Source organism: Platichthys flesus, chromosome 16 (genome assembly GCF_949316205.1).
Source record: "Platichthys flesus chromosome 16, fPlaFle2.1, whole genome shotgun sequence".
NCBI classification, from domain to species: Eukaryota; Metazoa; Chordata; class Actinopteri; order Pleuronectiformes; family Pleuronectidae; genus Platichthys; species Platichthys flesus.
The window spans coordinates 15,293,183-15,309,883 of record NC_084960.1 but is presented as its reverse complement, the minus strand read 5'-3'; the positions used below and the strand labels follow the sequence as shown (position 1 = coordinate 15,309,883).

The window sequence follows — 16,701 nt, the reverse complement described above, 5'->3', positions numbered from 1 at the left end:
CCTTTTAATATCCAGAAAAGCCATGAGATGTTCCAAAGCTGGTATTTTGATCGGGACCAAAGCACTCCACAAAAAACAGCTGCTTTTATGATTTATTTGCCAACACTGTAGAATGCCCTGCCTGTTCGTTTTTCCAACATACAGGAACCTCTGTGAACAGCCTCAAAAAGACCTTCAAATATACCTCTACTTGGAGGTTTTAGGTAACACATCTTTAATTAGTTTTAGTCAAGGTCACCTGACAGGTGACCTGCTATTGTGACAGCCAAAATTGAATTTCGAATTGAGAGATTGTTTGTAATTTCAACAGAGCAGGTGTAGGCTATACTGGACTTGATGTGGGTTGTGTTTTGTTGTCGTTGTCAACCTTTCCTCAGCTTCTGTAATTGACTTTGTGTTGTAGACACACAATTGAAATTTGTTAGGCGAACAGTCTATCGCTGTTATTTATATACCTCGAAATAATAATAGGGCTCAGGCACAATGGTATGTATAGCTGTGTGCATGTGTTTGTTTGTCTTAAAGCGACAAGCAACCTTGTGATCACTTCTGAAGCTACATCCATACAATTACGTTTTCATTTGAAAATGGTGTTTTCAAACTAAAGCTCTGTCTACAAAAGCCTTTTGTCCCCATATTAGTTTAAACTCTCTTCCATCCATACACAACTGAAAACACACACATGACCCCTCACATACATAGGGCATGCGCTCGCCAATTTGAACAGGAAGCATTTGGTATTTGCTAAATAATAGCTTGTCTCCTACACATGTACACAGTTGTAACATTGTAAAATACAATTTAGTAAAGACAACTGGGTAAGCAGCGCTTGTAATTGATTATCCATTTTGCGTTCTACACTGGTAGCCAAGGTGAATCACGGTTGTTTTCTTTCGGAAGAGCCTGATGAATCAGCGCATGTGACATCGTGACCGTAAAGACCCAATCAGCAAGCGATGGTGAGTGTCTACATCATCATTTCAAAACATCTCTTCTGTTCTTCCAGACTGAACTGCTGTCCTGGAGTTTTCAAAATGAAAACATGACCAGCAGCGATTCCAAACTGAATCGCCAGATTAGTCTGGACTTTAGAATATGTTTGGATGTAGCCTTACTGTTGAACTCTACCTCTGTAACAACAGTTGCACATGGGTCATTTTTGCATAAATTTTGCATTTTGTATAGTTAGTTATATGTTGTCTCAAGTCATTTCGACATAAGTCTCAGATTCTGATCAGATGATCATGATCAAAGATGATCAGTATTTGCCTAGTCTAACAGATGCTTATTTCCATATTAGTCTAATATGGAGTATATGATGAATACCAGAATTACAAGCTACTAAATATGTCACGACTGTCACCACGACTGTGTGACACAAATATGAGTTTATAGCCATCAACAAATCTTGACAGTTTTATGTCACAGTAGAGATATGAACTCACACTGATTGCCACCTAGTTAAGGTCAACAGCAAAGAGGAGAGCAAGAAGGAAATTATCCAAATGAAAAGAAAAGAGTTAGATTTTCTTTTCCAGCTTCAGCAAGTGAAAGCACATGAGGATGTGTGTGTGTGGAGTCTGATGAGGCAAGTGTAAGCATGTTTCTGTCCATGTCTGTGCATGAGTCTGTTTGTCTCCCTGATACCCGTGTGTACGTGTTCGAAAAAGAACGGGACTGACTGAAAAATGAGACGAGGGAGGTAAAAGAACAAGTGTTCCATAACTTAATGAATATCATTTGATTTGATGTTTTTTTTTTTCTTTTTCAAACTATTTCACGCATGGTAAAGCACTGCAAATCCATAAACAAACACATAAACAGGCAGGAATTGATGCATTATGAATAAATCATCTGGGCACCGAAACTCAATATTAACTCTGTATTGCCTGGAGGGTTGAGAGGGAGCTTACGACAGATCCATCTTGATGTCTGTGGATCTAACTGGGAGGCGAGCACGTTAGCAAGTACTTATCTCGGAAACTTAATTAGCAAAACAAATGATGATTATGGTGATTCAGTGGCAGTGATTCTTTATTACTGTTATTCTTTACCTTGAGTTTTAAGCAGAATGCATCATGACCATTAACGCCAACAGGGATAAATAAGTCAGTTGAGAGGGCATGATATCGTCACCATTGCTGGCTGAGTTACCATGAAATTTGTCATAAATGTGTAAAGATCTCAGTGGATGATTCATAATGACTTTTGAGGTAAAAATGATAATTACTTTTCATTTATTTGCTGTGAAATTTGTCCCTAGAAGGAACCCAAACATTTTTGTTGAGTGCATCTTCATTTGTCGGAACTCTTGGATTTTCTCTGTACATTTGAAGGTTAAGGTTTGGCCTTCAAAATTGTACTGAATTGAACACCTTTTATTTTAGTTTCTTCATCTTTTTACCATGGATTTTTTTGTGAATGCCTTTAACTTCTTTCAGATAAGTGCTATACAAATAGAGTTATTATTATTTCCTGTTGTGCCACAAACCATTATGTGCACTGGTATATACAAGTAACGAACTCAAATCAGCAGATTGGTTGTAAAATCAAATTTGTTATCCTATCCAAAGAAAATGGGGTTGCAGCCAGGCGTTACAAAATACATACGAAACATCATTAATACAACAGTTAAAGCAAATACCCAAGAGATGACAGGGGAAAAAATACAATACAATCCTGTTTTTTTTTCAAGGAGACAAAGATGAGTCAAAGCTTATTGTGCAAGAAAAGTGTCCTAGTGGCATCAATTGTTCAAATTCAGCATAAATAATCAACTATGGCTTTCCTACTTGAAAGGTAGAAGCACATATTCCCTATGAAGGGGTTGTTCATACAGTCCAATATGGACTGCACCTTCCTTAAAAATCTAACTTTGTTTACCAGCATGATATTAGCAAGAGGGATGAATCTTGTTCCCTGTTATGGTCAAAGCGTTTGATAAAATGTCAGCCAACAGATAGAATGCCAAGTGCATACATGCTTCCAAAGGAAAAATCCTGTTGAGTTTTCACTAGTCTGTGACCTTTCTACTTGCGCCACCAGCAGGTGATACTTAACAATTAAGCTCCATTTGTATCACTATGCAATATAACTAACCCTTAACGCTTTAGTATTTAGGATCGTTGCTAGCAGATTTGTCAGATTTTGTCCAACGCCCGCTTAGAACGACACAAGTAAACATTTTCTTATCTGACTGCCCTGTAGCAACAGTACATCATCATTTAATCCAAAATCCAATTTTCATTATCACTATTATGATAATAAACACTTGATAAACGACAGGAAACAAGAGTGGTAATGGCAAGAAAATGCAAATGTTATTTTTGCATTTTCTGTAATACATTTTTGCAGCAGATGCACAAATGCATGAGTTAACGAGGGGCGGAAACTCAACTTATCAATCATCAGAAATAACTACAGTGTATGTAACGTCAGCTGATTACGTGGATTTAAAAGCTTGGGACAAAATCATTTCTCTACAAACTTGGCCTAAATCATTTACAGATTGTAACCCCTAGAGTTTTAATTTTTGTTACCCACTCCTGCAAGCTGTCATATGCTTAGACTTAGGTGTTTGTCCCAGCCTGCTCTCCGAGTGTGCCACATGTGTTTGCTGTGTGCCCGTTCATGCCATGTGATATCTTCTCCTACTCACACTTCCCTGGCTCATGGAGTTATTGTACCCTTCCGTTTCTGCTTTGCTTGCATTTTTTTGGTCTTTTTTCCAGTGTGCAGCTTTCGTCCCTGCTCTCGCACAGCAGCATGTGTGTTATGTGTGTAGAATGTTATTCATTCACTCTGACCATTCAGACCTGAAGCAGGAGACCACCACAGCACAGCTATTTTTTCTTTAATCACTTCATAACACTCATATACGCTGCCTTTGCATACGTAAAGAGATACTTCCATTTCGAACATGGTAACCGTCAGTGTTCACACCTCTCATGAACTAGTTCAAAGTTCAGTTCATACAAGTAAACCCCTCCTCAGAAGAAGGAAAACATTCCATAACGTTTTAGCTCAGATAATATGAACCGTTCAAATTCATTATTTGTCATGAAGCTGCGTTCAGTTCATTGTTCTCATAAAAACGAACGTGTTCATTGAACGCGATCTTTTGAACTCGTTCATGCGAAACACTGGTAACCGTCAATACATCCGCTAGAGGGCAACGTAGAGGCGATAGCTTTTTGACATCCACAAACATGGCAATGAAGGAGGAGGTTTTGATAAAGTACATTGTCACCTCTTTGATCGGCCAAAGGAACATCATATCCACCCCTTTAGCTTCTAAACACCTGGAAAATTCTATCCTTAAAAAGTTCTGCTAGTGTTAAAATGTCTTCCTTGTGTCCTTTGGATATCTCGCTTGAACTAATGGCTACACTGCCTCCCCATGATTTCCAGTAGTACTGCTACATTTTGTTAGGTCCATGCACATAAGCTTTCAGGAGACGAGCACAAATACGGACAAAACGAATAAGTTCAGACATTAGGCTCTATCCGTTACGATATACGTATCTAGAATTGAGCACGAAAAAGCCTTTTCAATTTGGCCTAAACAGAGGTGACCATTATACTATACCCAAACAGTGAGTTAATAATATAGACACAATGGTTCTTCTTCAATATAAGCTTTCCATTTTACTCAAAAATATACATAATCAGAAAAAATGTGCCAGTATCGACAGTATGTTATTTCACCACATCCCTGTCCGTGAGTCCAGTATGAGAAGGAGTGTTGAAGAAGCAGGAAATGCAAGGAGAGAGAGAAGAGGAGGTTGACAAAGACCGAAGATGACAGCTAATAGTGTGAAGACTGTCAGGGCGGCCAGAGCGTCTAAATAACCAGGTGCTGCGATTTAGTTTCTGCCTGGTTAAACACTGGAATAATTGGTCAAGTTAGCCAGTAATTAGACCGACTTTACCATGCTGCGTCTGAGAGCCCAGCTACGGTTCCCCATGCTAATTGGGCTATTTATACCAAGACACATTGACCAGGCTCGCTGGCTTCCTCTCCAATTTCAGCACTTGTTTATTTTCTCAGTGTGTGCTCAGGACACGAAGCTGGACCTCCCTCCCTCCTCCTCCTCCTCCTCCTACTCCTCCTTAAGCCATTTTTCATTCCAGCTTGAGCTCACTTAACTTTTGTCCTCAGCCTTCGATCTCTTTGTCCATCTGTGTGTCTGTCTTGTCTGTTTTTTTTCACATTTTTTCTTTTTACTCTTCCACTTCTACACAGCAGCTGCCTCTCTGTGTCAGTGATCAGTGTGTTATGAATGCCAGTGTCTGTGCTTTGGACCTTCTCCTCCTCATGTGAATGAGCATTCCTCCGAAAGTATTTAGAGATGGATGGATGGATGTCAGTCAGCCAGAACTGCATCCTCGCTGGAGTGGGATTTACATAGCCAGCTGTGGAAACCAGACTGTCACATATGCACATGCACACATACATGTTGTCCCGCATCACTTTTAGGGGCATCACATTGAACTGGTTTTAGTGGTCAGCCTTGAGTTTGTCTGTTCCCACCTGGAACTAAAACACATCCTTTGTTCCATCTGTGACAACCTAAGATTGAATCTCTCATCGATTTCACTCTATAGAAAAAGAGTCACGTGCATCATTTTTGTTTACAAAGGAAAAATTACGTTTGATGTCACTATGCTTGTGTCTTTGTGTCGGCGTGAGCCAGTGAGAGAGAGGAGTCAGCAGGGGCTGAATTAAGAGAGATTAGAAAGGTATCCATTCATGTAATGATCAGTGTTGATATGTGGCCAGAAATAAATCTGCAGGTGGGGCTTGAGAAGAGTCAAAATATATTTGATTGATTGTGAAACTGTAGCAGGTCAGAGGACATCAGCTGAGCAGACGGTCCTTCATATGTGGCCCAGGACACATGGAGGTTCCCACGTTGAGCGATCAAATCTCAAGATGCTTTGAGTAAGCATTTGGGTGCATTTAGACATGTTCTGAGCTGTGACCACTTGTGATTGCACCACTCAGGATAGAAGTTAATACCTGGTCTGAATGGGGTCATGGACTTGAATTGCCTTCCACGCCACTTAACCCTTACCATAACTACTAGTCTGGCTACCCCTGATCCTAACCAAAGTGTTATTCTAACCCTTGACCCCAAACCATGTTGTGATGCTTAAAAGGCAGTGTGTACCCGTTGGGGATCTTAATTTCTGCCACCATACTGACTATCATGGGATAGTGTGTATTCAAGTTGAAGTCACCGATGGGGTGAAAAAACTGGAAACACACAAACATACACACTCACTCACACAGGAATATTTTTGTCCATCAAATTTTTCGTCTCTGTTCCAGAAATGAGCAGCTGCTTATGAGAGGCCATCTCCAATTGTAGATCCCTACAATAGCTAGAGCACACACTTCCATCCCTCTTTGTGTGTCATGGTCTCTCTCTCTCTCTCTCTCTCTCTCTCTCTCTCTCTCTCTCTCTCTCGACTGTCACTTGGTATTTCTGCATCTGTGTTATCTTAGCCTTGTATTATCCCTATATCTTCCCCCTCTCCTCCCTTTTGTCACTCTCCTCCTCTGTTGTATTATCTTCCTCTTTCTCTCTCTTTCTGTCCTTTTCAGGCTAACCCTCAAACCTCCATCAGGAGCAAACAAGTTCCTTGACATTCAATTTCCTGCTTGCCACGCACTTCTCTATTGTTTGCGCTTCTCCTACTTTTTCAGGTCTGTTTTTGTGCGAGGTGAATAGGTGGATGGACGTGGCGTTGGGCGAGTGGGCGGGCAGAAGGCTGGAGGGGTGGGGTAGTTGGGTCTCAGCTTCCCTTGCTAAAGCTTAAACAGCAAGGTCAGTTTGAAATGACGTTGTTGCCGTTTTCTTGATAACAGCCCTGATTGTGTTTGTGTGTGAGAATTTGCTCCAACTTTTTCTAGTGTTATCTCTTACCTGACAATATCATAATTGCTGAATAGAATATAATCCTAAAGTATTCTTTGATTTAATAAAATTCCTTTTAATAATGTAGTACGATGTGAAAAAGGTTCTTAAAAACATGATTTTGTTTTGAAAAATCCCTAACATATATAAAAAACATGTAGCACAACATGCAACATAAGGATAAACACATCACTTTGAATGGATGGAAATCTTTATAAAACATAAACTTCGAAAACATTTTGTATGAATCTTTTTTGGGTCACATTTTCAAAATAAAAAATATGTTTATGCAGAAATAACTGTTTTCAGGAAACCTGGTGGAAGGATGTGGTATGGGTCAGGGGAGAACCCAAACAAATTTAGGGGGTCATCCGAATCCGCAGGTGGTTCCAGTTTTATTTGAATTGTTTTCATTTTCTGTTACAGTGTGAGATATTTGATTTATTTATCAGAGAATAATTCCTGGACCTGATGAAAAATCAGGTGTTGGCGCAGATTCAAATGAAAACCCAGATCTAGTGGTTTTAAATGTGCTTTCATAACTGGACTGTTGGGTCTTGGTGGAGGTCTTCACTCTACCGAATGCCAGTCAGTATGAAATAAAAAATACAGAATCTCAAATTTTCCAGTTATATTTTACTGTAAGCTTAATAAGACAAATGACATTTTGACAAGTTAGATCTTATATTTCAGATTTGATTGCATTTGTTACTGTTTCATACATTATTGAACAAAACAACTTCCACTTCATGTCTACTTCATCAGCTACTGAGAAGTAGACATAATGTTCTTTCTCCCCTGTACATTCTCACCTTTCCACAGAAGGATGATTTAATAATATCACATACAGCGTGAGGCCGTCGAGTACTTCAGCATAATTCCAGCATGATGAAAAAGTTTGGTTTGCCAGATAAGTCTAGATTAAACAATGCGTACGTATGAGCCTCCAATATTATTATGAAGAACAGACACCAGAGTTCACAGTCAATCTATTTGTATCAACCCGCTTTCAGAAGAGCCACTGCTGTTTAAGGAATCATCTGTGCTTGGTTTATCAAATATATAAATATTATCTCTTAAGTGATATTTTTAGAGTTAAATTAATTAAAAGTTTATACAAGGCCAACTTACGAAATAACTTCAGCCCACAACTGTTAAATTATATTGACCAGTATGGTTATTCATGGTAGTTAGGGCCCGAGCACCTACGGTGGGAGGCCATATTGTAGGTTGAGGGATTTGTATTTACCTTTTGGGCTTTTTCCGGGCCTAGACATGCTCAAATTCTTACAAAAGTTTGCAGGAAATTCAAACCCCAAAAAGTAATTGTATTCTGGAGTAATTCGAAAATGGGTGTGGCAAAATGGCTCAACAGCGCCATCTAAGGAAAAGCCCCTCAGTTAGTTTTCACCGATCTACACAAAAATCGTAGCCCAGGTGTATCATGACTAGACTAAACATTTCAGTGATGTTGGAATCTGTTGATGTCTTAGATGCAAAGATGACAGATGTATATGATCTTAAGAGAGAAAAGAGTGTTTTTGACCTGAATTAATCTATATGTCTAGTATAGTACCTTCTAGTAGGATCCTTATTTTCATCATGGTTTATATATTTGTAATTTTGTTCAGAGAAAAGACAAAGTGACCCATCTCAGACAAAAATATGTAGAAGGTGAAATAGCAAAGTCTCCTTATTACTTTTTTTTAACAGCCTATCAGTGTTAGCAAAGAGTTTGATTGGATGAGTTCAGGTAGGCTGTCAGACCACATCAGATACCACACCAATGATGTCATGTTTTCACCCGTGTCTGTTTTTTTGCTAATTTGTTTGCCAGCAGGATTCCACAAAAATACAGAATAGGTTTTGGGGACATTGGCCAAGAAAGAACCCACTAGAGTTTGGTGCGGATCTGGACAAAGGAGTAGATTTAAGAAATTTATATCACTTTCTTCTACAGTGTGAAATAGAATGTTTTGTGATGTTTTCACTCAATTCCAAGAAAGTCATTGTTGGATCTTGATTAAAAAAGTCTGTGTTATTTGATTGACTTTAAAGGAACTGTTAAACCTTGGAGAAGGTTGCACAACAAAGAGTGTGGTTAAATTCTGAAATGGTAAAAAATCTGAACAAGACCGCTAATCACAACTTTCTCCCATTGCATTGTAATTTATTAATTTGTTATTTGTCACAACTCAAGTGCTTCTGTTCAAACTAATTGGGAATGTTTATAAGATGATCGCTAATATTTCTCAGCCTGAGCAACTTTAAATACTTACAAAAACTGTAAGATGCTGTTATTAGATGAACAGTTAACAATGTTGAATTATCAGTGTTTGACAATATCATAAAGACCCATAAACAATGTTGTTATCCTCTTGAGTATTAAGACTTCAGATGTAGCTTCTGTATAACAGTCCAGTTACAGTCAGTACAACTGGAATCCTGCATTGAAGCGTCTCAGTGCATTCAATAGCACCAACACGGATATCTGCACAATAGATTACTTAGCTTGCTGAGCAATGGTCCCTGTTTGAGTCTTCCAAGATGCAGAAGTGCGATGTCCATCTAAAGTTGTAACACTCAATAATCATCAAACTTTTTTAATTGTAAAATTCATAGAACTTTTACATCAGGAACCCTGATCGTTAGAACCTTATTTGCTTCAACACTCTATTGATGCCACCGGGGAACATTATAATATTTTATACTTTTCCTTATTCCTAACTAACCAGCCAACTGACTAAGCCTTTGTTATCAAACAGGCTGCAGCCACGTAATTCTTTTTTTTATACCATGGCACAGCAACCAGGTCAAAAGCTGCAAGTCAATCAAGACAGTCAGAAATGTCTTAGTAATTGTGTGTGTGTGTTTGTGTGTGTGTGTGTGTGTGTGTGTGTGTTGTGTACGTGTGTGTGTGTGTGTGTGTGTGTGTGTGTGTGTGTGTGTGTGTGTGTGTGTGTGTGTGTGTGTGTGTGTGTGTGTGTGTGTGTGTGTGTGTGTGTGTGTGTGTGTGTGTGTGTGTTGCGGGGAGTCCTGTTGAGAGATAAATGAGTTTGGTTGACATTGTCTGGAACAGGTGGTGAAGTCAGCAGGGAAGAAATACAGACAACAACAGACAACTATCATACACACACACACACACACACATAAAGAGATGCACACACACACTCACACACCCAATTTGACTTCAGTGCGGATTTTCTGGCTTGTTTGAGAGTGTAGCCAGTCCGACTGGATAAAGAGGGAAGAATAGGTTGTCTTTGAATAGCCCCGATGCTGTATTGATTACAGTGGCGGAGAAGCCACATTAATCACTCACAGCATGTTTGATTGACAGAGGAATTTGTGCTTATGTACTCTGTGTATGTGTGTGTGTTTCCAGGTGAGTGTGGTGCAGGACTCCGTGAACATCTCAGGCCAGAACACAATGAACATGGTTAAGGTTCCTGACTGCAGGCTGGCAGAAGAGCTCGGGGATTTGTGGGAAAACTCGAGATTCACAGACTGCTCCCTTTGTGTCGCTGGCCAGAAATTCCAGGCGCACAAAGCCATCTTGGCAGGTGAGGCTGTCCTTTCATTCATTCGGCTACATTTCAAAAGTGCGGACGGGTACCAATCTTTACGCGTAGTTTTCAATCACAAAAAAATACTTTGAAACTTGGAATCAGGTTCAACAGGCTTCCTGTCTTCTAATGTATGGATATTAAATACTTTGATCTTAGTTTATGATATATTCATGAAAACATCAAAAACATGTTAAGTCATTGCGGGATCGTAATTCTTGACGAGTTTATAGTAGGATACAGCAATACTCTGTATGATTTTGTCTCTTTTGCAGTAAAACATGAACTGTAGAATACAGTGAAAACCACCCATTTTATTTTAAAGATATGTCCAAGATGATATGTTCAGATTGCATTTATATGACTTAAATCTGCTGTTATATGACTAAACAAATACGTACTCATGTGAAGGCCCCTCATCCTAAACAGTGCACCATGTTTACCTGAGTCACGATGTCTACAGCTTTCTCTGCAATACTTTTGTCCATCTCACGGCCCTGAGTAGAAGCATTAGACCGCTCACTCCCTCCTCCCGAAGTTCCGTTCAGCAAATGTTTTAGGGTCTGTTCTATGACCTTGGTTGCTATGGCATCAGCCAATGGCAACTTGGCTATCCCATCAGTGTCTTCAAAGCTATGCCAGGATTATTATATGTGACGCTGCTTAACCTAGAGACCTGAAGAAGGAAAATATTTTTCGAGATACATTAAATGAATGTGGATGCTTGGTGTTAGTGATGGTGATAATTGGTGATGATTACCATTAAAGCTGTGTAAAAAAAAAATATATATCTGAAAATTTAAATGACATTCAATACAAGGATTAACAAATAACTAAGTTCTGAATATATATGTAATGATGAAAAGTACTCAATTCATATATATTGGTTTTGTATGTTGTTAGGCTGTCGGTGTATTATAATGTAAATGTTCATACAGTATGAATGACACCACTGTGAGGTACATAATAATAGTCCTAATAGTTTTAGCTCTACATCACCTCCAAACTAATACGCTTGTTGGAGTTTTTTTTATTCATGGTGGTGTTGGCATTATCATCTAGCGTTTCATTTCAAAGTTTTATTCTCAGTCTAAATGCTATTTCAAATGCTTCTCCACAGTGAATTAAATTCCAGAGGAAATCCTAATACAAATTATTAATTTTAATGAATACTACTGCTTGCCACAGGGATGGTTAAATTTGAATATATTGAATATCCATACAGGAATATGCTATTGGCACCTTCAGCACCTGCATGTTGTCTTCTTCTTCTGTGGCTTTCAGGAATCAATATTGTTCAAACATGGCTAGTCGTAGACACTTAGAGAAAAACAAAACAACAACAATGATGCATTTTGAACAATTTGCTGCAGATATTGACACTTTTGTGACAGTCAGCGTCAGATTGTGAAAAGTTTGAGGGAACTGGTGAACTGTGTGTCTCTGCGGAGGCAACGAGAGGCTGTTCATTATTGGATTTGTTGAAATGTGTGTGTGTGTGAGGAGCCATTTTAATTATGTGCTGCTGTGGTTTGGGGTCCCCCCCCTCTCTCCCCCTCCCCGCCCTTCCCTTCCGCCCTCTCTCTCTACCTCGCTCTGCTCGGTCCAGACGACGTCCCTCCTCCTCGTTATTCCCCCTCTCGGTCGTTCCCGTGACAACTCTCCTGGCCGTTAATCGCCGTGGAGACGGACAGAGAGGGATCAAACGAAGGAGGAGAGCAACTGAAATTGGCTCCACGTCGGCCATGTGCTCTTCACACCGCCTCGCTCTGTCTCTCATCTTCTCCCCTGGATCTCTCCGATACCTTTTCTCAATATCTTTCATTCGCCTTTTACTTGAATGTTCTTCCTTTTAATACTTTCTTCTCCTCTGTTTTCCTCCACCATTCACCGTTCCCCATCTCCTACCTCCTCTTGAGTTTTCACATATCCTTTTATTTGTCCTCCTATCAGTCTGCACTTCTTTATCCTTCTCTAATCTAGTTTTCCCTCTGCTCTCTTTACCTCCTGTCTTTGTCTTCTTCCCTCTTCCTGCGACTTTCTCTTTCTTTTCCTTCTTTCACTCTCTGTGACCCGCTCTCCATCCCTCACTCTCTGAAGCCTCTTTCATACAGAGACCCTTCTAGAGAATGCCATCAAGAAGACCCCTCACTATGCCGCTTTCGCTCGTTGAACCAAACAAAGCCAGTATAATGCTGCTCCCCTGTTGGATTTCAGATAGCACACTAGTGTTTTGGAATCTAAGGCATGATGTGTAACACAACAGCATATGTCCTGCAGTGCTCTGTCTCGTTTCTACACAGATGTTCGTTCGCCTCTGTGACTTCCACTGCCGCGGCTTAAAGGCGTATCAACAATGTCCCCTCATTCTTTATCATAGCTTTAATACATATTGGTGAGGCCGAATAAAGGTGCAACATTCCCGCCTTGAATGCGCTGTATAAAAGGAGCTTGTCTCTCTCTCTCCTCCACCCCTTCCTTTTGTTGCTGCAGTATGAGCTCACCAGTACTGAGCTGCACCAGACAGACTTATTGTGAGTTTGTCCCCATAGTCCACCTGGGCATTCAGGGCTAAGTTTGTTTTCAGTGCATATAGTTGGATGTTCACTCTATTCTATGTCAAAACTAGCCTAAATTATTAAAGAATAATCATACAAACTTTTTCTGACTTAAACTGATGTATAAAGAAAGGATTGATACCAACATCATGTTCATCAGGTTGCTGGTTTGAATCCTGGTTTAGGCACAGTCTTTTTGTGTGGCATGGGATTTCTGTTGAAAGTCATGTTTCCTCCCAAAGTTCAAAGACATGCAGGCTGGGGTTATAGTTTAATTGGAGACTCTAAATTGAGTGTTGGTGTGAAGTTGAGTCTGAACAGTTGTTTGGCTCTATAGACTATATGTCAACCCTGTGATAAACTGGCGACCTGGCCAGGGTGTGCCGAAACTCTTGCACATGTCTGGGATTGGCTCCATCTCCCCCTGTGACCATTAAAGGATAAACACTATAGCTAATGGATGGATGACTAGATGAAACTGACTTTCATGCAATTGTTTTGCATGCTGTACAATTTGACTTACCGGAAATTAACCAAGAACCTACAGCCAATCTAATTGTCTTGTAGACCTCCTGAAGCGAAACTCCCTCTTTTTAGTTTGCTGTTAGTATTTTCTGAAACCAATCTTCATAACTATTGAGCTGTTTCCACAAATCAACTGTTCAAAAGAAAAAACATCTTGTCTGGCCCGCTTCCCTTGACTCCCCTGTAGACAAAACAATTTACCTTTTCAGCAGAAAAGAACTGTGCTACGACTTTAATTTTCTGATTGCTAGCCAATCCCCTTGGCACTGACAAATATGTAATCTGTTACACAATCATGAAATAACAGGAACTTTCTTACCAAAACAATGTCTGAAAGTTCTTTTTTCTTTTATCGGACTCCTTCAAAGTTTTGAGGACACCCAGAAGTATAACTTTGGTATTTTTGTTTCCTTCCTATCCTTGTACATTACTCTGACCCTGAGCCACAGTTTAACTGAAACACATTGTGTGCAACCTGATGTTAGTTTGTTTTAGTCCATCTTTACCGCTTATCGTTTGAGGGTCCCGGGAGCAGCTGGAGCCAATCCCGCCCTGGACCAGTTGACAGCGTATAGGGACTACATACAGAGACAACCATTCACACTCAGACTCACACTTATGCTCGATTTAGAGTCTCCAATTCCGTGTGCACTGAAGCTGTGTGCGAGAGCCAAAGCTGGAGCACAGGAAATTTATGCACAATTAGGGTATCTTTGACTGAAAGCGCAGGGTTTTAAGTGAAAATTTGAACATGAAATCCATAAGTCTCAAACTGAAATGTCACATTTTTTAATAGAGATAAGGAAACAACCCACAGTGGTGAAAGGGATAATGGACTAGGGACAGCTATTTCTCCCATTCAGGCAAGGTTCTAGTAATACTTATTTGTGGCTTGGGCAGAGTTGATGGATGACACCCTATTTCCAAATGAGTAATTAAATTGGTAGCTAGCTCCGCAGTTAATAACTGATTACTAAGCACTTAAATTAATTAGCATACCACTGACTTTGACACGTACTTAATAATGTGTTAAACATTTGTTAAATTTTAATCACTAGTTAATTAGGCGCATATTAAAAACCAGTATTATAAAGTGTAACCCAGTGAGCACATCATCAAACAAAGTGAACCAAAAGAAGAGGACACTGGTTGAGATGTGATTCTTAGTAATAGGCCAAGCACTAACATTGGAAGAGGCACATTCTTCCTGCGCTGGTGATCAACTTCAGCCTCAACCTCATCTCTGAGATTCAGCCTCAGCATATGCAGAGACTAACCGCCATCATAGGATGATAGGGAAAGTATATGGTGTCGTTGCCTGAAGCAGAACTGCATAGACAAGAGGGGGTGATTACTTTCAGCTTGCACAATTATCATACAGCAGTGGAAGTGATTGATGTTATTTGAAGCCCAGTGGTTGGATCAGGTAGCGAGCAGCGTCGGTCTGTGCTTGAGATTAAAGATGACTTCTTCATCTGGGGGTCACGTCGGTGATGAGAGAAGAGAATAGAGAGTACACTCTGTGGAGCAGTTCAGTAAGTTATACATCAACTTCTCGGTATTGAAAATCAAATACCAGAATCATCAATTTGTCTCTGTTGTAAACACTTTGAAGTCACCGTTTCAGTCATAATTTTGTTTAACTGAATCTGTGTTTACTTTGGATATTAAATAGAGGTAAAAATCGACTTTACAATTTTAAATCTGAGTGAAAATTGGAGTCATAAAAATAGATCCTGCATTGCAAACATTCTTTTGAACCATTTTCTTTTACATTTGGTCAATTATCAGCAGCTCTTTCTTACTTTTACTTTGTAAGAAAGAGCTTTAAACTGATGTTTCTGTGCCTCTAGAATATTTAGTAACTGTAGCACTTCGTTTTGAATTTGTAAGGACATAAAAACCCATTGAAAAAACCTAAGAAGTGTGAATTTATTTTATAAAAATTGAATGGCATTCAGTAGAGCACACACCTGAAGTCACACCAAATTGCAAAGACTCGTAGATATCAGCTCCCTAAATATGTCTGGAAAATGGGTGAAAATGGAAAAAAACAGGCAATCTCAGAGAGAGCGATGAAAAGATGAAAGTGCTCAATCCGCACCAAAGTGTAATGGATTCTTCCCTGACCCACACCACATCCTTCCACCAGGTTTCTTCATCCATTCTGTTGTTTTTGGATGAAAACACACACTTCTTGCATGGCAGAGTTAATAAACCATATAACTTCTCTCTATGCCACCATGTTAGAATAGTCTATATTGAATAGCAGCAGTTGACCATGGGAAGTCAAACGTTAATTAAAGCATAATGTTTCAAACAAGCTCCAGTCTAGTCAAGTCTATGAGCATCAAATGGTTGCTAAACAAACCTGAGAGGTCGTCATGAGTCTGTCAGCAGGAAGGAGCTGCAGTCAACCTTTTCCACTCGATGCTTCTACGGCTGTCGCTGCTGTCAATCATCCGCCTCACTCTGCTCCGGCCCTGTGGCAGGCTGTTAACAGATATCAGAGACCTCGCCGTGTATCCACATTGCGCACAATAACAAACCCCCTCTCTCTGTGTCTTTTGTTTCCCTCTGCCTCAGCCCGCTCGCCGGTGTTCAGTGCCATGTTTGAACACGAGATGGAGGAGAGCATGAAGGTGAGTGCAGCACTTGACTCTGTTGTTCCCGTTTCTCCTCTGTGGCGAGTTGAACGTCTACATTTTTATCTTTCTCCCTGTTGCGTCAGGAAGTGCTCACGTCTGAAAAAGTGTCTGCACATGTGTTCCGTCACCCCTTGTTGTCTGCAGCTCCGATTATCTGGTGTCCTCACAACAGCTATCTGCACTTCTTAAAGCACAAGGTGCTATTTGTGGACAGAATGAGACAGCACCACTGAAAATGAGTCACTTCCGCCTCAGTTTCGGTAATTACTCTGTTTCCAAGATGAAATCTGGGTTTGAGGTTGGAATTGGTGCTGTGGGGCCTTTTGGGGGGGTTGGGGGCTGAGTTTCAGATACAACATAGGAGCTGCACATACTAAATATTTTAGACTAATAACATTACCAGCATTAGAACAAATTGAATTACACCCCAGACAATATTATTTTTTTTCGATCATAAGCACATAACCAAAATATTACCTAC

At 40.0% G+C, this 16,701-nt stretch overlaps 1 protein-coding gene across 1 annotated transcript in view; it reads left to right on the top strand.

The window, feature by feature from the left end:
* spop (speckle type BTB/POZ protein) overlaps window positions 1-16,701 on the top strand; it is a 95,701-nt gene that overhangs the window by 68,337 nt on the left and 10,663 nt on the right. The window contains exons 7-8 of the mRNA XM_062408849.1: window positions 10,309-10,486; window positions 16,159-16,214. Coding sequence (XP_062264833.1) covers window positions 10,309-10,486; window positions 16,159-16,214 — 234 coding nt within the window. The remainder of the gene's footprint in view (window positions 1-10,308; window positions 10,487-16,158; window positions 16,215-16,701) is intronic.